The 22,079-nt window shown below is 48.7% G+C and overlaps 1 protein-coding gene across 6 annotated transcripts in view; it reads right to left on the bottom strand.

Annotated features, from left to right (window-relative positions):
- The window catches only part of NCOR1 (nuclear receptor corepressor 1), a 117,467-nt gene that overhangs the window by 44,497 nt on the left and 50,891 nt on the right, over positions 1–22,079 (bottom strand). For all 6 annotated transcript variants that reach the window (XM_028707995.2, XM_077919776.1, XM_077919780.1 and 3 more), the window contains exons 16-20: positions 14,815–14,942; positions 11,876–12,093; positions 7,744–7,806; positions 3,617–3,756; positions 1,352–1,478 (exon numbers count right to left, since the gene is read on the bottom strand). In XM_028707995.2, coding sequence (XP_028563828.2) covers positions 1,352–1,478; positions 3,617–3,756; positions 7,744–7,806; positions 11,876–12,093; positions 14,815–14,942 — 676 coding nt within the window. The remainder of the gene's footprint in view (positions 1–1,351; positions 1,479–3,616; positions 3,757–7,743; positions 7,807–11,875; positions 12,094–14,814; positions 14,943–22,079) is intronic.

Genomic DNA, 22,079 nt, shown 5'->3' with positions numbered 1-22,079 from the left:
ACGCACTCTCAAAAGAGGAGAGAGCTGGCACCTCACAGACCTCAGGCCTCTGGTCAATGGGGTGGGGTCAGTGACTTTTCTCTAGAAAAATAGGTGCCATGTCAGGGATGTGGGTGGTGCTGCAGGGATGTGGGTGGTGCTGTCAGGGACGCGGGTGGTGCTGTGGTCTAAACCAGAGAGCCTAGGGTTTGCTGATCAGAAGGTCGGCAGTTTGAATCCCCGTGACGGGGTGAGCTCCCATTGCTCAGTCCCTGCTCCTGTCAACCTAGCAGTTCGAAAGCACATCAAAGTGCAAGTAGATAAATAGTACCGTTCCGGCAGGAAGGTAAACGGCGTTCCCGTGTGCTGCTCTGGTTCGCCAGAAGTGGCTTAGTCATGCTGGCCACATGACCCGGAAGCTGTACGCCGGCTCCCTCGGCCAATAAAGCGAGATGAGCGCCGCAACCCCAGAGTCGGCCACGACTGGACCTAATGGTCAGGGGACCCTTTACCTTTACCTTAGTCACCATGAAGCTGTTATAGCAAGTGCCACAGTTTTTAACAACAATGGAAAGTGGTTCCGGTACTGTGTGCCCTTGAGTACCTCCGGGGAAAAAAGCACTGGAGGGGGATGGACATTGTCAATTGACTCTGTGCTCTTGCAACTGAACCAAACCAGACCACGGCAGCTACCCTACCCAAGGTGATGAAAACTCAGTCCTCCCTCTGCCTGACCCCCGAATATCCCAGCTCAATCACCGAGATCACCCGCAGGAGTGTCGTTAATGATTCCCCCAGGTGGGGAGGCTCATTTGAGAACAAGAAACCGAGCCTTGGGTGTCATTGGCCCTGTCCTGTGGAACACTCTGCTACTAGAGATTCGACAGGCACCCTCTGCGCCAACTTTTAAATGCCTGCTTAAAACATTTTGGTATTCCGCCAAATGCCCAGGTTAAGAATACATCCATCCAAGTGGTTAATTGATGCCTGTTTTTAAGCTCTTTGTGGCTTTATTATAAGGTTTCGCTTTTTTTTTTTTGTAAACCGCTATAATTTTTTTTAAAGGTACAGCGGTATACAAGTATTTTCATAAATGAATAATAGTAATAACCCTGGTTTGTGGAGTATCCTGCTCTGGTCTTCGCTACTGCAACCTTCTCTACTTTTTGCACTCCGGAGGTGAGGAACCTGGACCCCTTCAGACAGTGTTGAGCTACAGCTCCCATCATGACTCACTGCTGGCCACTCTGGCTCTATGGGCACTCCCAAGGCTCACGGACTACAACTCCCATCATCCCATTCAGCTTGTTTCCCAATCGAAAGGGAAGCAAAACCTGCAAATCCAGCTGGGATTTTGAGGGCCAATAGTAACCTTCGCTGTCTTCTGGGTTCTCTTCCTCGTTGGACGCTTCGATGTCCTCGTCCTCCTGCGCGGAGACGGTCGATGCCACGCTTTCGGACTGTGAGACTTCGCGCTCCTCGCGGGGCCTTCGAGAAGACTAAAAAAGGCAGAAAAATAAGGGGAAGGTGGTTACTCAAATATATATATATGGCTGCAGACAGACAGACAAGACACAAACACACACACACACACATGGCTCATTGGTTAAGCTAGATTCTTCCCAGCTCTATGGTTCCTCCCAACTCTGTAGTTTTAACCCCTTAACCCAGCGCCAAACCCAGAACAGTCTCCTGACTACATCACAAGGGCTTCTTCACACGCTACATTTTGGGTGGGGTCTACAGTCAAGATCTTAGGGTTTTGGTTTTTTTTAAAAAGCATACACTCAAATATAAAAGGTTAGATCCAACCAAGTGCTATTGAAATTTAATTGTGCTAAGTTAGTTGTGCTCATTTATTTCCTGTACAGTGCAAGGCAGCTTCCTATGTTCCCGTTTGAACCACTTCATCATGAGGACTAGAACCCTACTTTGCTTTTAGAGGGGAGGGACTGCAGCTCTCTGTCAGGGGCCCTGCTCTGCGTGCGGAAGGTCCCAGGATCGATCCCTGGCACCTCCTAGAGAGGGCTGGAGAGACCCTCCCTGTGTGAAACTCTGGAGAACTGCTGCCAGTCAGTGTGGACAATACTGAGCTAGAGGGACCGATGGCTCTGACTCAAGATGAGGAAACCCCACGAGGAGAGGCAGGACTGGGATGTGGAGATATGTTTCAGAGATCCAGACTGTGGGGAGCCCCGAAAAATAATAATTATAATTTGGACTAGAATTTGGTCCTTTTGATTTTAGTTTTTTATTTTAATTGGAGTATTATGATTGGATATATTAATTGGATGTTTTTTATTGGCAAATCAATAAAAATGATTTTAAAAAAATGAGGAAGGACCTCTCTTGAACCTGGCTCTGGTTTCCCAAACCAGACGGAAAACGTCCCTGCCCTTGCCCGCACGCTCCTTGCCCCCGCCTCAGCGCTTGACCCAAGGCTGACCAATATCTGAAGGGCTGCCACCAGACCCAATGGCTTCAGACTGCAAGGAGAGAGATTCTGACTAAACATCAGGAAGAACTCTCTGAGGGCAAGAGTTGTTTGACGGCCAAACAGGCTCCCTCGGAAGATGGTGAAATCTCTTTCAGTGGAGGTTTCCAAGCAGAGGTTGGGTGTCAGAGATTCTCTAGCTGTGATTCCTGCATTGCAGGGGGTTGGACTAGATAGTAGTAGTAGTAATAATAATAATAATAATAATAATAATTTATTTATATCCCGCCCTCTGGGCTCAGAGCGGCTAACAACAGTAAAATAATACAGCAAAATAAGGTTAGAATGTGTTAAGATAATTATAGGATAGAAAACAGAGGAAGATGGAAAGGAATTGCTGAAATAATTAATTGATGTGGAATACAAAAAGGGAGGTGTGAGAAAGTCGTGGAAATAAGCGAATGAAAAGATATGACATTGAAATTGTTTAATGTGTTGTAAATGGTTTTTGTTTTGTTCTATTTGTCTTATGTGTTAGTGTTTTGTAGTGTTTTTGTACTGTACTGTGTTGTTTTTCATTTGTTTGTTTCCTTTTTGCTTTTTTGCTTGTAGTGTTTAAATTTTTGGAAACTCAATAAATATTATTTAAAAAAATAATAATAACACAGCATTCTAAAATCAATTCATTATAAAATCAGTTCAAATCAAATTAATGGCAACCACTGGGCTAGAGTTATGGGAGGATTGCCAAAGGAGGGGGTCAGGCTGTGCCTTGGCCAAAGGCCTGGCGGAACAGCTCCGTCTTGCAGGTCCTGCGGAAAGATGTCAAGTCCCGCAGGGCCCTGGTCTCTTGTGACAGAGTGTTCCACCAGATCGGGGCCACGGCCGAAAAGGCCCTGGCTCTGGTTGAGGCCAGCCTAACCTCTCTGTGGCCCGGGACCTTCAAGATGTTTTTATTTGAAGACCGTAAGATCCTCCGTGGGACATACCGGGAGAGGCGGTCCTGTAGGTACGAGGGTCCTAGGCTATATAGGGCTTGATCCTGTACTCCACCGGGAGCCAGTGCAGCTGGTATAGCACCGAGTGAATGTGATCCCGCAGTGAGGACCCCTTAGGGACCCCTAAGAGATGGCCCTTGGTGTCCCTTCCAACTTTACAGTTCTGCGATTCTGTGACCCCCCCCCCACTCCTTCTCCTGCTCACTTTCTGCTTGTATTGCTGAAGGAGGCTGTCGAGGTTGTGTCTCCTCTTGTAGTTGAAGTAGAAGTTTTTGCACTGGGCCTCGCTCTTCGTTCCCACCATCTTGGCAATGGCTGCCCAGTTGCGCCCGTGTTCCACTAACCCTGTCGGAAGCAGAAGAGAGACAGTTGTTGGTTTTTTTTTTAAAAAAAGGAATCACAACCGCAAAAATCTCTGGCTTTCAAAACTGCGTTGGAGGGGTGGGGGGTGGGAGCACTGAGGTTGGTCAAAGAGAAGATTGTGATTTATTTACAAGACACCTCTGGGCTTTTTTCCCCTCAGGGTCTACACCAAGGTTTCTTTGCTTCAAAAAACAGCAACACAGCCCAGGATGCAGGCCTACGAACCTGCAGCCTTTCAGATTTTGATTTAATTAAAATAGGCACAGATTGCCATTCATGAAAGCAGATATCAGAGCAATTTGCAGTGGTATGAAAGTATGTTTAGCGTGAGCTAGAGGGGGGAAAAATTACGTGTTGCCAAAGGTTTGGAGGACCCTGAAAAATTCTACAGTGGTACTTCGGGTTACATACGCTTCAGGTTACAGACTCCGCTAACCCAGAAATAGTGCTTCAGGTTAAGAACTTTGTTTCAGGATGAGAACAGAAATTGTGCTCCGGCGGCGCAGCAGCACCAGGAGGCCCCATTAGCTAAAGTGGTGCTTCAGGTTAAGAACAGTTTCAGGTTAAGAACAGACCTCCAGAACGAATTAAGTACTTAACCCGAGGTACCACTGTATGCTGTCTGGCGGGATTTTATCTTACACACCACAAATTAAGACGCACAGGACTCCCCACTCCACAGAGGGAGTGGTGCTCAAATCCACTAGGCTGAGATTTTGAGAGACTCTATCGACTGAGCTATCTTTCAGCATGGAACACCTGTGCTCAGAGACCGGCGCCGACTGCCAAGCTGCTTCCAGGCCAAGTTCAAGGTGTTACTTACTATTAGTCTATTAAGTCTTTAACAACTTGGGACCAGTTTACCTACGAGATCGCCTGACCCCACACAGGCCACACAGCTGCTCTGATCTGCAGAACTGGCACTGTTACAAGCGCCGCATAATACCCTTTCCACATTTGAAGGAATTCTATCTTTTAGCGTGGCGGCACCTGCAGTCTGCAACCCCTTGCCTATTGACGTCAGGCAGCTGTACTCTTTTCCGCACCTGCTAAAAACGTTTATGTTCAAACAAGCTCACCAACGTATGCAGAATGTCCATGTGTATTTTAATCTGTTTTTAGCTTATTTTACCTTCTGAAGGTTTTATACAGTGGTATCTCGGGATACGAACAGGATCCGTTCCGGAGTCCCGTTCGCATCCTGAAGCGAACGCAACCTGCGTCTGCGCATGAGCAGGTCGCGATTCGCTGCGTTTGCGCATGCGCATGATGCCATTTTGAGCGTCTGTGCGAGCGGCGAAACCCGGAAGTAACGTGTTCCGTTACTTCTAGGTTGCCGCGGAGCGTAACCTGAAAACACTCAACCTGAAGCATATTTAACCCGAGGTATGACTGTAGAGCTGTTTTTTATTACCTGTTACCTTTTACTGATAATTACCTTTTACCGATAATTTTATCCTTTTCTTCTCTCTGTAAACTGAGCATTTTATTTTTAATAAAGCAGCTAAAACCAAGCGGCGTGAGCATTAAAATAAATAAATAAATGGCCCCACGGGAAGCTCTGGATGCAGATTAATTATCCCGCTGAGGAGTCAGGGTGCAGGAATGAATCCGCAGAGGGCCGCACGATTCCCGTACTCCTTCCAGGAAGACAAGAGCGTTGGACAAACCACCAAGGAGGACACCTGAGGCTGGCAATTCTCTCCTCTGAAGATGAGAATTAGCCTCCTTTCCCACACAGTGAAACTGACAGGCTCAGAGGCGGCTTTGGGAGGGAGGAAGAGAAGAGGGGGGAAGAGCACGACTCTTTTAAGGTCATTCCATGTCAGCGCCAAGAATAAAAGGGGGAAAAACTCAGCTCTCTTGACCCCGCAGCGCCGAGAGCTTATCTACTGGATCATGCAGTCTCCCTGGTTGACATAACCTAATTCTCCCTGGGCGGTAAAGCTGCTAAACCTCCCCCCACAAAACCCCAACCGGTATTAAGCATAGAGAGAGAGAGGGAGATGGTGGGAGCAAAACAGAGCTAAGAGACCTTTCCAGGTGAAAATGATAGAAAAAGACTCCTCAGGCAGGATCTGATCCTCTTTCTACAGAACCAAAACTTTTTGGGTTATCCTACGAATAACAAAACTGGTGTCTCCGTGCTGATAGGGGTGGAGAGAGAGAATGAGTCCGGGATGAAACAGCGACTCAGTATATTCAGGGGGGAAACAAGATGCTTGCAGAAGGAGAAGCCAAAAAAAAAAAGTAAATTAAAAATCTTCAGAGCCAATCCAAAGTGGGGAAACCCCACCTCCTAAAAAAGCAGTCCAACAGGGGCCACAAGGATGCTCAGTAATCACTAGGAATCATCTGGAAGACAGGGAAAAGAGGATTGGAGAAGGTGTGGCTGGAGCCCCGAGCAGACCAAGGTCCACATCCCCAGGTGGGCAACATTCTGAGGGCCACATGCCAGGGGTGGGCGTGGCCAAAGGTGGGCGGGGCAAAGGATGGGGCTCTCTTACCATTCTGCAGCCACCTCCATTCCAGCCATGCAAAAGTCTCCGCAGATGGGCACCGCTAAACACCTCTCACAAGCAAAGAGGCGTAACTGTGGTTCATGGAAGCAGTGTGGCCAGGTGCTGTGGGTTGGGGACAGTCCCAAGGATCAGGTAGAGGGACCTGGAGGACCAAATTCACCCCCCGCCTCTGGGAGTGGGAGACTTGAGGTTCTCCACCCGCCATGTCAGGACCGGAGATATACCGCAACACTTTGTTGCAGTCTCCACTTGTCTAGATACAAATGCCCCTGAGCCACATTCAGGTGTTTCCTGGGGCCCTTTCAGTTGGAGGTGCCAGCAAGTGAACAGCAAGAGCAGGAGCCCTAAACTGTTTTTTATTATTATCGTGGACAGACAATGGTGATTTGTATTATTAGTCTGTATTATATCCCACTTTTCCTGCATAAAAGAGCTCAAGGGAGGACGCATGGCTCTTCCTCTCCCCATCTCCCCCTCACAACATCCCTGTGAGGTAGAGCTTCGGCTGAGAGGCAAGTGGCGGTTGAGCTTCACGGCAGAGTGGGGACTTGAATCCAGCCTGACACCCTAACCACTACGCCACACTGCCTCTCTCCAATTCGACCGGCACGTTTTTAACGTTCTCCCTCCCACACAGGACCCAAACCTCTCTCTTCACCCACATATAAGTATCTGGCAAGAATTCACCTCTGGTATCTGATGACAAGGGAGTTCCCACTTTATACAACTCAGAACATCTGCCGATTTAAGCCTCAAAGGTTTGCAAGAAGCGTTCAGAATGGTAATGGCACCCAAGGCCACCAAGGTGTGTCAACACACAGGTTTTCAGCCCAGGTAATGTCAAGAGCGGCCTTTATTGCTGCAAGGCAACCAGCTTCATAAAACTGAAATGTTGACGCCCGGAACAGCCTAATCTCCTCAGCGTTTTAGAGGGCTAACCAAACACCATGAGTTGGTTTGGGGAAGGAGATCTTCAGAGACAGTCCCATCGCAGGCCGGATCCCCGTTAACGGACAGCTGCATATTCCTGCATTGCAGGGGGCTGGACTAGATGACCCTCAGGGTCCCTTCCTATTCTATCTTTCTTTTCTAGTCTGTTTCATCCGGTTCAGGGAATTATTTGAAAATGACAAACTCTGCATTCTGAAGCCAGGAGGGGCCTCAGGTCAGTGGCAGAGCACCCGGCTTTGCATGAGAAGGTTCCAGGGATCTACAGGCCTCTCTGCATCTCTAGGTAGGGCTGAGTCTGAAACCCTGGAGAGCTGCTGCCCGCCAGTGCTAACAACATTGATCTGAATGGATCAATGGTCTGATTTTAAAAAAAAAAAAGGTTCCTGGCTGTTGCAAAAAGGTTTAACAACACTGAAGAATCTCTTTGCACTGTACAAGACACACTCGCCCAATCTTCAATAAAACACTTCCTTGAGAAAGAAAAAGGTGCTTTTACCTTTTTTCGCAACTTCCATCTCTTCTTCCGTCCAGCGGGATGTCTCCACCGGCTCTGCCGAAGCTGAAACAGAGCAAGGAGAGAGAGAGAGAGAGAGAGAGAGAGAGAGAGAGAGAGAGAGAGAGAGAGGCGGGAGAGCCCCGTCAGATGGCGAAAGGGCCAAGACTTGCGGTTTCAGCGTAATCTATTAATCTGTTTACATTAAGGCCTGCTGAGGCCATTCGGGAACCATGCCCACTGACAGCGGGAGAGAGTCGGTTCCTATTACATCAAAAGGCAAGGGGCAGAGGGAGGGAGGAAGAGGAAGAGAGATCCCTTGCGAGCGCCAGTGAAGGGCAGAAAGAGAGAACTCCTCTGCGAGTGCAATCAAAGGGGAGAGAGGGAGGACATGAGATCCCCTGTGAGTGCAAAGGGAGGAGAAAAAGTAGGCGCACTGGGAGGGGGGGTGCCAGGGTGCAAGAGGAGGTTTTCTCCTTAAGCACCTCTTTATCAAAGAGCCCACGCAAAACATTTTTGAGTTCGTGAGACTGAAAATCCGCACGAGGCTGGCTGCTGGAACAGGCCCAGCGCTGGGTTCTCGCAAGGGCCCTAAGAATCTAGGAACCTGGATAGACTGCCACTGGACCTGGAAGTTCCATAAGAACATGAAAAAAGTCCTGCTGGATCAGGACTCCTACAGCGGAGGACGAAGCGTTAAAATGGAGATGTGGGAAATATGGAAACAACGAGGAGAAGCAGGACTAAGGTGTGGAGATATGCTTCAGAGATCCAGACTGTGGGGAGCACCGAGAAATCAACACCATATTTTTCGCTCTATAAGACGCACCAGACCATAAGACGCACCTAGTTTTTGGAGGAGGAAAACAAGGAAAAAAATATTCTGAATCCCAGAAGCCAGAACAGCAAGAGGGATCTGGCTTCTGGGATAGCCTCTTGCTGTTCTGGCTTCTGGGATAGCCGCGCGAAGCCTCTTCAGGGCAGCGGGATGAAGGCTCCCCCTGTCCGAAGAGGCTGCGCAGGGCTAAGGCAGAAGCTAGGACAGCAAGAGGGGCTCTGTTCCTCCTCCCGCTTCACTGAAGGGGCGCTGCGCAGCTCTCCCTCTCTGCGCAGCGCCATTTGCTCCATAAGACGCACTCACACTTCCCCTTACATTTTAGGAGGAAAAAAGTGTGTCATAAGGAGTGAAAAATACGGTAAATTTGGACTATAATTTGATCTTTTTTATTTTAATTGAAGTATTATATTGGATATTTAATTCGATGTTTTTTATTGGAAAATCAATAAAAATTATTTTTGTTTAAAAAAAGGACTCCTACAGTGGAGGGAAGAACATAAGGCTGGTAGCCACTGATATCAATGAATTTGTGTAATTCTCTATGAAAGCCAGCCAAGTTGGTATTCACCACTGCCTCCTGTGGGAGGGAGTTCCATAGACTAACTCTGTGCTGCATGAAGAAGGGCTTTCTTCCCGAATCTTCCAGCATTCGGCTTAATCGAATGACACCACTTTGGGTCACTGTTTTTTTACACACACACACACACACACACACACACACACACACACACACAACTTATGACAATAGGAAGCTTAAGCACGTTTGGGGTGTTTTTGCATAGGAAAGGGCATCTGCGATGTATTTCCCTTCCAATTTACATATATTTATAAACTAGAATCCTTCCAATATACCTAAGAAGAGATCCTGTTCAGGTAGCCCTGTTCAGGGAAGTTTTTCATATTTAACGCTGTATTGTTTTTAATACTTGATTGGGAGCCGCCCAGAGTGGCTGGGGAAACTCAGCCAGATGGGCGGGGTATAAATAATAAATTATTATTATTATTATCCCACAAAATGGCAATATATTTATAATGGACTTGATTTTCAATACAGACGGCTGCCTGGATTCTTCTCGTCTCTTTACAGACAAATAAATGGGCAACCTCCTGAGAACAGAATGACAGGGCATCATCCTTTTCTTTGAGGGAAATAACTGCGGAGAGCTTTTATTCGCCACGGGGAGCCACGGACCGGAATCAACAGTCCCGAGGCCATTGTAAAGAGGGAAGTATTCACTGAATTTCTTAAGCGCATCAAGGCCACCGACACCACGTCTCCACAGACGGAGTGACCTCGTTCGCTTTTTTTTTATTGGCCTGCTGTTCTTAAAATTAGGACAAGACAGACAAGGCAGACCCTCGCGCATAAAATAAAACTTTCAGAGCACATCTGCATGGAAAGCATTAACACAATGAAGGAAGCAAAGCGGGGAGTGGCATTTTAAAATAATTTTTGTCTGTTGCTATCTGAAGGTCTGGGTTCCGTTTCTCTTAACTTACAGTTAGGGAGGTGAATTATTTTCTCAGGTTTTTTTCCATTTTGAGCTTATTTATTGCATTTATATTCTACCTTTCCCCCCCCAAGGAGCTCAAGGTGGCGTACAAAGTTCTCCACACCAACACCCATATTATCCCCACAACAACCCTCTGAGGTAGGGAAGGCTGAGAGAGAGGCAGCTTCGTGGCTGAGTGATGATGTGAATCCCCAGGTCCTAGTTCGACACTCTAACTGCTGTGCCATTAATCATTTTTGTATTATGGGGCAGGTACTATGGAGCTCAGTGGTTCAGAGTGCTTGCTTTGCATTAATAATAAGAATAAGAATAAGAATAATTTATTATTTATACCCCGCCCATCTGGCTGGGTTTCCCCAACCACTCTGGGTGCCTTCCAACAGAACACTAAAATACAATAACCTATTAAACATTAAAAGCTTCCCTAAACAGGGCTGCCTTCAGATGTCTTCTAAAAGTCTGGTAGTTGTTTTTCTCTTTGACATCTGGTGGGAGGGCATTCCACAGGGCGGGTGCCACCACCGAGAAGGCCCTCTGCCTGGTTCCCTGTAACTTGGCTTCTCGCAGCGAGGGAACCACCAGAAGGCCCTCGGCGCCGGACCTCAGTGTCCAGGCAGAACGATGGAGGTGGAGATGAAGAATCCCCCAGGCTGAATCCCCACCACCTCCAGGTAAAAAAAAGAGGATGAGATGCTTCCCTGTGTGAGACTCTGGAGCACTGCTGCCAGCCAGAGCAGACAGTACTGCGCTAGATGAGCAAAGAGTCTGACCTGGCAGAAAGCAGTCTCCTCTGTTGCCAAGGAAGGGGCCATAAGGAGCTGCCCAGAGTGGCTGGGGCAACACAGTCAGATGGACAGGGTACAAATAATAAAACTGTTGTTGTTGTTTAGTTCAGTGCGGTTTCAGTCCCCAAGGTAAGGCTGTAGGAGAGACTCCCTGCCCCAAACCCTGAACAGTTGCTGCTAAAAGGACAAATTCTTGGCTCGGTATTTACACCGGTTTCTTATTCTTACAAGGTGTTGCTTGCTTTATCTTGACTAAGGTTACCCACCCACTGACTAAAAAACCCCACACAGATGCATTAAAACCAAGCAGGGGAAAATACGTTAAATACATCCTGCCCCCTTCTAAAAGGCCGCTCACCCTGTTCTGAACAAAGGGCTGGTTTAAACAGAGGAAGCTGCCTCTTGCAGAGTCAGACTGTTGGCCCCTCTAGCTCAGTGTTGTTGGGCACTGGCCGGCAGCAGCTGGCCAGTCCTGCCGCGGATCGAACCCAGGAATGTCTACCTGCAAAGCAAGGGGCTCTGCCGCTTCCACAACGAGTGGCAAATTTTAATTTCCTTTTGCGTTCGGAAGGGAGAACAGTTCCTTGGCAGAGCACTTAGGCATTTGGGGGCGTTTTGTTAGCTGAATCCAAGACCGGTGAAAACATAGTGCCTTCCATTGCACTTAAGGGCAGGAGGCTAACATGGCAGGTACAGGGCAGACCACATTTTAGGGAAGCTTTTAATGTTTGATGTATTATGGTATTTTAATATTTTGTTGGAAGTCACCCAGAGTGGCTGGGGAAGCCCAACCAGTTGGGCGGGGTATAAATAAATAAATTATTATTATTATTATTATTATTATTATTATTATTATTATTATTATGGCCCTCGCAGGTCCGCCCACTCCCCGCACCTCAGCATCTGCCGCCTGAGGCAGCTGCCTCACTCTGCCTCATCACAGCGCTGGCCCTACCCTGCCCGCTGGCCGACAACTGCTTTGCGGGGCGTCTACTCACAAGGTTCTGGCGGCGGAGGCAGTGGCGGTGGTGGCTCCTCGGTGGCGGCAGCCGCCGCGGCATTAGCCGCCGCGGCCTCGTTCGTCATCGACCTGGTGATCCGGCCCTTCCGCCGGCCCTGGCTGTTGGCCGTCTTCCGGCCTCGCGGGGCCACCTGCTCCCTTTCCTCAGGCTCTTCGGGAACAACTTCAACCTTGTCCTTCTCTTTGATATTCTCCCTGAGAGGGGGAAAGAAAGGGGGCGAGAAGAATGAAACCCAGAACTGTGAAGCGACTGCATGGAAGACGGGGGTCCCTTCTCCCCTCAAAGTGCCAATGGATGCCTCCAAGGCAGCTGCCATTTTACAGGGGGGAATCAATTTATTATTTTATTTCATACAATTTATATACAGCTGGACTGTAAAAACAACACCAACACCCTCCTCAAAGGGGTTGTTGTCAATAATTATTATTTAATTTCCACGATGCCTAACTGGTGTCAGTTTCTAACTTTTTAAAGGTCTTTCTTGGGATAGTTTTATGTTTGTACTGCTGCAAACGACATATATACCAATGACACAGTGGTATACAACTACTTTTATAAAGATGTTTTTCATAAAATAGATAAATGAGACATCCATTGCCTTTTACCTACGTCTCAAGTCAAGTTACAAACAGACCACAGGAAAAGCTGAAGAGTTTTAAGCACAGTACAGGGGTACCCTCTGGTTGCAAACGGGATCCGTTCCGGAGCCCCGTTCGCAACCTGAAGAGAACGCAACCCACGTCTGCGCAGGTCGCAATTCGCCGCTTCTGCGCATGACGTCATTTTGCGTGTCTGTGCATGCACAAGCGGCGAAACCCGAAAGTAACCCTTTCCGGTACTTCCGGGTCGCCGCAGGATGCAACCTGAAAAGCCATAACCTGAAGCTAATGTAAGAAGAGGTATGACTGTAGAGGGAGGAGGGGAAAGACAGACAAACACAACCAAGGTTCAATTATGCATCTTGATTGCATAACTAAAGGAGAGCTCTTGCACAACGAGCCAGTTTCCTGCCATTCTGTTTGCACTACCCTTGACCCTGTGGTCTCACCTCCTGGTAAGCGGAAGCAACATGGCCAGCCAGAGGTCAGGGAAGCAGCCCTGCCCCAGCACCTGCTGCTTCTTGGGCTCTAAGCAGCCAGCATGCGCAACAGTCGGGAACAATGGGGGCCGCAGGAAATTTGATGGGTGCGAATAGTCGTTAGAGGTGGCAAACATCAGCTGCAAGCAGAGACACGCACATCCTCATGGCCCTTCATCTGGAGTTGAGACGGGAGCAGGAAAGTGGACTCCTGTCCGCTAGGTAAAGGTAAAGGTACCGCTGCCCGTACGGGCCAGTCTTGACAGACTCTGGGGTTGTGCGCCCATCTCACTCAAGAGGCCGGGGGCCAGCGCTGTCCGGAGACACTTCCGGGTCACGTGGCCAGCGTGACATCGCTGCTCTGGCTAGCCAGCGCAGCACACGGAAACGCCGTTTACCTTCCCGCTAGTAAGCGGTCCCTATTGATCTACTTGCACTTTGTGCTTTCGAACTGCTAGGTTGGCAGGCGCTGGGACCGAGCAACAGGAGTGCACCCCGCCGCGGGGATTCAAACCGCCGACCTTTCGATCGGCAAGCCCTAGGCGCTGAGGTTTTACCCACAGCGCCACCCGCGTCCCTCCTGTCCACTAGGCAGCAGCTAAAGCACAGGAACATAAGGAGAGCCTTGCAGGGTCAGGCAAACACCAGTGTCGAAGCACTGATTCTTCAACATCAACTTCGTTGGACTGGTCATGTTGTGCGGATGCCCAATGATTGTCTTCCAAAGCAACTACGCTATTCTGAATTAAAAAATGGAAAGCGTAAAGAGCCCATGCAAAACACTTTGAGTTTGTGAGACTGAAAATCTGTACGAGACTGACTGCTGGAACAAGCCCAAAAAAAGGGCCAAAGAGAGAGAGAGAGAACTCCTCTGCGAGTGTAGGAGAGGAGAAAAAGAAGGCACACTGGAGGGGTGCCAGGGTGTGAAAGGAGGTTTTCTCCTTAAGCACCTCTTTATGCCCCCAACAAACTACAGCTCCCAGGATTCTTTGGGGAAGCCATTACAGTTTAACGGGGTATCAAGGTGCTTTAACTGTAAAGGTTGTGCGGATGCCTGATTATCGTCTGCCAAAGCAACTACTCTATTCCAAACTTAAAAATGGAAAGCGTAATGCTGGTGGTCAACAAAAGAGGTTCAAAGACCGTCTCAAGGCAAATCTAAAAAAATGTAGTATGAACACTGACAACTGGGAAACACCGGCCTGAGAATGCTCCAGTTGGAGAACAGCCTTTGCCAAAGGTGTCATGGGCTTTGAAGACACTCAGTACGCAAGGGAGAAGCGTGCTAGGAGGAAGGCATGCTTGGCAAATCCACACCGTGATCAACTCCCACCCGGAAACCCATGTCCCCATTGTGGAAGGACGTGTGGGTCCAGAATTGGCCTGCACAGTCACAAAGCCAAAGAAGTAGTCCAGCATCCTGATCTCACAGCCACCACCCAGATGCCTGTGGAAAACCCACAAGCAGGATCTGAGCACGAGGGGACTCTCCCCTCCTGGAGTTTCCAGCAACTGGTATTCAGAAGCCTTGCTGCCTCTTGACTGCGGAGGCAGAGCAGAGCCATCCTGGCTAGTGGCTAGTGAATTTGCCTAATTCTGTTTCTGAGCCACCTAAGTTGGTGGCCATCACTGCCTCTTGTGGCAGAGAGTTCCACAGGTGGATAGGAAACATGTGCCACCGCCCCCCCCCCCGGTTGTTCTCCTCCAACTCCTGCATGGCTGACAGTGGTTTGACACCGGCAGGCAGGCGCCTAAACTGGCTCCCCCCTGGCTGCTCCCCCCCTCCGCCGCCACCCCCCCTTGGTGCAGAGCTAGGGCTTCTTGCGACACAACTCACTTGGATTCTTCCTTCTCGTCCTTTTCCACTTCATCTCTTTTCTCTTCCTCTTTTTTCTCAGTTTTCTCGGCCTTCTCCTCCTCTATTTTTTCCTCGACTTTTTCTTCTTGGGAAGGACGTGGGATTTGCTGAAATGGAAGGAATCGGAATTACACAACAGGGATACATCCAGCAGCAGCGGCGGGATCAGGGCTGGGAGATTGCAAGCGCCCGAGCTAAAATCTCGGGGACGGGAATCCTCCTGGCGCCCCCCACCCCACAAATCAGAGATGCAACAGCAAGTTCACTTACACCAGGCATTTGAGAAAGAAAGAGGAGAATGAATGAGAACTGGGAGCAACCCGTGAAATATTCCCAACATGAGGAAACCTCACAAATACTGCCACAACAAGAGGGTAGAATTACTCATTCAAATCTTAAGATTCCCACGTGAAGTGACATTCACAGCCTGGATGAAAAAGAAGCAACCATAATCCAAATTTACAAAGGGTTATTTTGCCTAGTCGCCTATAGGCTATTGCTACTCTAGGGCAGAGCTTTCCAAACTTTTCCTGTTGGTGACACACTTTTTATCGATTCGCGACACAGTAATTCAGTTTTACTAGCAAACCGGAGGTTAAACTAACCCTTTTCCAGCCCCGGGAGAAGCGTGGAGAGCATTCAGAAGACACACCTACACACTGCAGCCAACACACTCACCTGTCACAACACACAGTTAGGAAAGCTCTGCCCTAGGGGATCTGGAAAGTGGCTAGTTACATGCAGAGCCGGGGATTGAGCTAAATGCAATTTTGGCTTCTGGGTTCCATAAATGAAGAAAAGTATTAACGGTAAGGAAGAGGAGAGTCAATGGTACCCTCCCGATACATGTTCCTGCCCCTCTGCCTGCCTTCTAGCAGAACAAACTCATACTATAGGCCTAATCTGGCTTCAAAAAGATGTTGTTTGCCTGCAATGGTTTTGGGGGCAGCGTCTCCAGGGAGGGCTAGGAATGTGCCGCTGCCAGTCAGTGCAGACAATATCGGGCCAGATAGACCAATCTGGCATAAGGCTTGGGATCTGCGGGGAGAATGCTTGGCCCCCGTGGCGAAACTAAGCGGAAACCCCAGGATGCGTTGGTGGGAGGGAAGCCATGACAGAGTGAAAGGCGTTTAAGGTTTATATTAAGGCGGCCATGTAGCTCTCTGAAGGGTGCCCAAAGCAGTGTGATGCCGAGGTCAGTGTTGGACTAGGGCTCAGGAGACCAGGGTTCAAATCTTAGCCATAAAGCTATCACTGCATGTGACCTTGGGCCAGTCACTGCCTCTCAGCCTAACCTACCTCACAGGGTTGTTGTGGGGATTAATGGAGGAGGAAGGGAACTATGTACGCCACCTTGAGCTCCTTGGAGGAAAAGGTGGGATATAAATGCAATAAATAAATGCAAGAGATAAATTCCAGGTGGGCTGCCACAGAGAACACCTCTGGACCCACGGGTTTGGCATTGCCGCAGAGCAGATGCCCGACTTAAATGTCTTCCGTCACCCTATATCGGGCATAGGCACTCAGCCCTCCAGATGTTTTGGGACCACAACTCCCATCATCCCTGACCACTGGTCCTGTTAGTTAGGGATGATGGGAGTTGTAGTCCCAAAACATCTGGAGGGCCGAGTTTGCCTATGCCTGCCCTATATGATACCACTTTAGGCAGATCTCTGATTTTTCTCTTTCGGAGGTGGATCTTTGATTTCTCTCTCCCTGACTCCGAAATATTCATACATACTTCCCTGTCAGGGAACTGACATCAGAGACACGGGAGAAGGAGAGGGTCTCAGATTCTGCAGGTGAAGGTCCTAGCACAAGGGGGAGACTCAGCTCGGTGGAAGGGCAAGGAAATACGCGTTACACCAAGAGTCCAGGAGAGCAAGGGGAAGAGGAGGTGGAAGGGCTCCGGGATTCTTCCCTGGAAGTCAGTGAAGAGAGCCCAGGGACTCCGCTACCCACGCCCACCCTGCGCAGGAGACTCCCGCGCAATGAGAGGCGGAGACGATTAGGTGTCAAACAGCTTTTATGCTGGCAGAGGTTTAAGAAACGCCCACAGACAGATTCTGCCAGTGACTGAGGCAGTCACGCGGAGATGGGCTGTGCAGTCCGAAGGGTTTAACCAGGCAACCAAGCACCCAGACGGGGTCGGTTTACGCACGAGCAACTCCAAACCACTACATTCCCATACACACAGCGCAACCTTTTAAAATTCCCCCATCGGTTTCCTGTACGGCGCAGCCAGCTGTTATTCAAAAAAGCCCAACATGACCCTAAGCCCAGCACCTGGCCACAAAGCGCAGATCCAGCCCAGTCTTCCACCACCACCACCCCCAACCCGGTGCTGTCAAACTCCCATCAACTCCAGCCAATACGGTCAATGGTCAGAATGATGCAAGTTGCATTCCAAAGCATCTGGAGGGCAAGAGGTCGAGAGGAAGGCTACTCTAGCCATTTCCTTCTCTGTGGCCTCTCCCTCTCTGCCCCCACTCTAGGAATCAACTCTACCACTTTGGCCCAGGGCCAAGGAAACGGTGGTCTCCTGCATGTTGACGAACTACAACTCCCATCATCCCTGACGGTTGGTAAACGCTGCCTTGGGGTTGATGGGAGTTGGGAGTCCAGCCACATTTGCAGGAGGGCCGCAGCCTCCCCAGCCCCTGGACGAGAGGCGCGGGTACCAACCAGGGAGACTTCCAAGTCCACTTCCCTGGCTCGGCGCCTGAGTCCACCTCAAGGCTGCTCATCCCCTCTTGGCCTATCCTACCTCGCAGGGCTGTTGTGAGGGGCGAAGCAGGAGAGGAGAAACAAGGCATCCTCAATTTACACACTACGCTGGCTTCTTTTGAGGATAGGATATAAGAAGCGACAGCCTTAAATTGATCGCTGGGCAAAGCCAGCATTTATATAACTTTTCAGGGGGTGGGGGGTGGGAGAAGTACTCGTCATTGTGATTGCAAGAAGTTTTGTAAGGAGGATTGGGCAAAATATTGCAATGAAGACTATGAAGAGAGTTATTAGTTAAACGACCAAAGTAATAGAGAAATTAAGAAATGTAGATAAAGTGATAACGATTGAAAAATCTTCATATGTGGCCGATGGAAGTCGAAAACATTGTATAAGATAAGAAAATATGTTAAATGACTGTTGGGAATGATATGTTCAAAAATTACATATATACTGTATACATATAAAAACATTTTAACATATCATTTCCAACAGTCATTTAACATATTTTCTTATCTTATACAAGAGTACAGTGGTACCTCAGGTTAAGTACTTAATTCGTTCTGCAGGTCCGTTCTTAACCTGAAAGTGTTCTTAACCTGAAGCACCACTTTAGCTAATGGGGCCTCCTGCTGCCGCCGGAGCACAATTCCTGTTCTCATCCTGAAGCAAAGTTCTTAACCCGAGGTACTATTTCTGGGTTAGCGGAGTTTGTAACCTGAAGCGTATGTAACCTGAAGCGTATGTAACCCGAGGTACCACTGTACTTCTCATATATACACACACACACACACACACACACACACACACACACACATATAATATAAAGAGAAGTACTCTTCATTGCAACTTAGGTCTTTCCCTTCATACGCACTCAGAGAGAACAGCCTCAGTCGCTGGAAGTCAGCTGTTCCGATTCTAAAACACTCAAGGAATATTTAGAGAGAGCAGCGGGTCGAGTGTGCGCATTGGCAGAAACTGGATTGTGCTTCTGGTGCGCAAGACGACCCCGGAAAACGTCCTGGCCTGCGTGGTCTATTCAGAAGAGTCCGAAGGGTTTGCCAACATAAATAGTCACGCAGTGCCCCCAGATGTGCCAGGGAACACACATACTCAAGCAAAGAGGAGGAGGGGGGTTGTTTACTAAATTTAAGAGAGAAGCAAACTCTAGCAGAAAGCCCGGGACAGGGCAGCTGGAGGAATGAGACACAGCGTTCCTGACTCCTGCCGAAGGGAGGTTTGGTGCTTCCAAATCAACAAAGCAGGTGGTTAAATCAGGCCCCCATCAGCCGCAATGAGAGGCGATTTTGAGACCGTTAAGGGCAGGCTAAGCTGGAGGAGAGCAAGGAAGGCAGATCAAACCCGTGGGTTAAATTATATATAGGACTAGGGCCTGGGAAAGACCAGGGTTCGAATCTCCACTCAGCCACGAAGCTCACTGGGTGGTTCTGGGCCAGTCACACTGCGTCTCTCAGCCTAACCCGCCTCGCAGGGTCGTTGTGGGGATTAAATGGGGAGGGGGAGAACCATGAACACCACCTTGAGCTCCTTTGAGAAAAAGGTGGGATAGAAACGCAATACATAAATATTCTGGCAGACTGCTGGGGAGAGGAGGGGTGAGTGTAAAGGAACATAGTAGATCAGGCCCTCATTTGTGGGTGCTGGGGGGAGTTTGGCAAAATTTTGCATCTCCAACTAGGCACCAAAATGCCTTGGAGGCTGGCCCCAATTTGGAAAAGAAAATGGGAGTTAAGAGCCAGACATAAGAAAAAGACTGCATATTAAATTATTGTTTCTAAAGGTTCATTTTTTGAAAAAAGGTGCTTTAAATATATTTTTAAAATCGCACATGCAGGCTACTTAATAATTTCCAAAACAACAACAACAACAAAACAAAAAACCTTCCTTAAGCCTAAGCAACAGATATCTTTATTACAGTTAAGGCGGAGGCAGGGGGAGAAAAGCCCCAAAGTTATTTTTAGAGTGAAAATGAGATTACCTTTGAAACGCTTTAAAACTCAAAGTGACGCTCTTAAAAACACATGCACACAGTAGACTCCACAAGCCTTGCTTACGGCTACGACTCCAAAGCGTTTATGGCATTAACTGGTTATCCCAAGTGTTTCTTTAACAAGGTTTAAATTAAAAAACCGGTGGGGGGATGTCCTTTGCCATGCTCCCACCTGTCACCAAATCACAGCAGCCCCAGATGTAAAGGGTTAACGTTACAAAGTCACGGGGGGAGTCCCTTCTCTCCCCCCCCCCACCCTGCACAGCAACACACAAAAATTAGACAGAGCTAATCACCCGCTTCCTAATTTTAAACCTCTCTCCCCCCACGCCCCCCCCCCAATTTTAAAAATAAACCGGCTAACGAGATTTTAAAAGTCGGCTTATCCGGCGGATGGAACAGAAGCAAAAGGCAAGTTCTGGGAACACAAACCTTCGGTCGGCTGAGGCTTCGCGGTTCGACGTACCTGCATGCTTGACTCTTGCTTAAAAATAAAAAGGGTTTTGGTTTGTTTGTTTTAAATTATCCACAGCCCGGAGAAGGGAGATACCGGTCTGTGTTAGGCATGGGGGTCAAAGGGGGGAAAAAATCGGGCAAAGTTTCCAACGGCTCAAATGACACGGGGGGGGGGGGGAGGCGAGCTTGTCGGCAGCACCTCCCCCCTAAATTTGGAGAGGGGGAGACTGCCCAACTTTTAGATTCCAGGGGGAAAGGGGAAGAAGAGAGGAAAGAAAGAAAGAAAGAAAGAAAGAAAGAAAGAAAGAGAGAGAGAGAATCTCACGGTGTCATCCTGGTCACTTTAAAAAAACGGAAAAAGCAAAGCACCTAAGCAGGGAGGAGAGTTGGCTGGCCACACATGCCAGCTTCTAATCTCGACCGGGGTCACACGAGGTAATCCCTGCGCGGAGCGGAGCCTTGATTGGCCGTCACAGGAGAACCAGGCGTTTCTGTCTAGTCAGATCTCCCGGCTGAACCAGCTGCTGCAAGGAAGGACACGCGTGCGGACGGGGGGGGGGGGGAGGGAGGGGAGGGGGGCCGGTCCACGAGGGACGGCGGCTCGTGCTGGGAACTGTGTCAACTAGGGACAGCAAGGAAGGGTCTCTCTCCTCCCTCACCCCAGGCCGGTTGAGCGGCAGATCAAGCGCTCCCAAAAAGGATGCAAAAGGAAAACGGAGAGGAGGATCTGAGGTTGCGTTTCGCACATCTGGAGGCCGGGCCCAGGATTTTTAAACTGATTTCTGCCTCTGCACATCTGAATGTCGCAAGCACAGAGCAGGGCGATTCCCAAGGATTTATCAGCCAAGACCACGAGTGTCGACTTGTTAGAGTTTCAGTCCCTGTTTCTATGTTTTTAATACTCTTTCACAGTGCTTTTTTTCTTAAAAAAACACGTTTAGGGGTACTCTCATTTTGGCTCGAGAAAATCACCATTTTATAGTTCAAATCGGGGGAAATAAACACAGTAAATGGACAAAAGTACAAAGATTCACAAAATATTTAGGGGGTATGCGTACCCCTGCGTCTCCCCATAAAAAAGTGCTGCTCTTTCCTGTTAACTGCCTTGAGATGGTGGTTTAGAAGGCAATCAGTAAATGAATGAGGATAGTTACTTGGATGCAGAAACAGCTACCTGTCGTCGATTTTGGTCTTTGCATACTGTCAATCTGCCTTATCTATATATTACTGCATGGATATTGTTTGCGCACCCTTCAGCCTCCTGGGGCGGGTTACAAAACTTTAAACACCATATTTAAAACGGTTTAGAACAACTTAAAATCGCAGAGAGAAGGTTGGTCCTAAAAATAGAAACCTCAAGAGCCAAAGGCCAGGATAAAGACTGCGTCTTCAGCATTCACGGGAAACTGTATCATGAAGGTGTCAGATGCACCTCTCTGTGGAGAGGGAGTTCCACAACTTAGGGGCTGCCACAGAGAAGGCCCTACCCCAGGGATGCTGCTGGGACACAAACAAATTGAGTTTCGGATGTGGTGGAACAAGCAAGATCTTAGCACCCACGAGGGGCTGTAGAGAAAGAAGAGGCCTTTCAGGTGTGTGAGATGCAGCAGCTGTTATAATTAAGTTTTAACCACCCGAAATCTGCTAGCCAATACAGTGGTACCTCGGGTTAAGTACAGTGGTGCCTCGCAAGACGAAATTAATCCGTTCCGCGAGTCTCTTCGTCTTGCGGTTTTTTCATCTTGCGAAGCAACCCTATTAGCGGCTTAGCGGCTATTAACGGCTTAGCGGCTTTAAGAAAAAGGAAACAAACCCGCAAGAACTCGCAAGACATTTCGTCTTGCGAAGCAAGCCCATAGGGAAATTCGTCTTGCGAAGCACCTCAAAAAAAAAAAACCCTTTCGTCTAGCGGGTTTTTCGTCTTGCGAGGCATTCGTCTTGCGGGGCACCACTGTACTTAATTCGTTCTGGAGGTCTGTTCTTAACCTGAAACTGTGCATCACTTTAGTTAATGGGGCCTCCCGCTGCCACTGCGCCACCAGAGCACGAT

Source organism: Podarcis muralis, chromosome 15, assembly GCF_964188315.1.
Source record: "Podarcis muralis chromosome 15, rPodMur119.hap1.1, whole genome shotgun sequence".
NCBI lineage: Eukaryota > Metazoa > Chordata > Lepidosauria > Squamata > Lacertidae > Podarcis > Podarcis muralis.
This window is presented reverse-complemented; position numbering and strand designations above follow the sequence as displayed.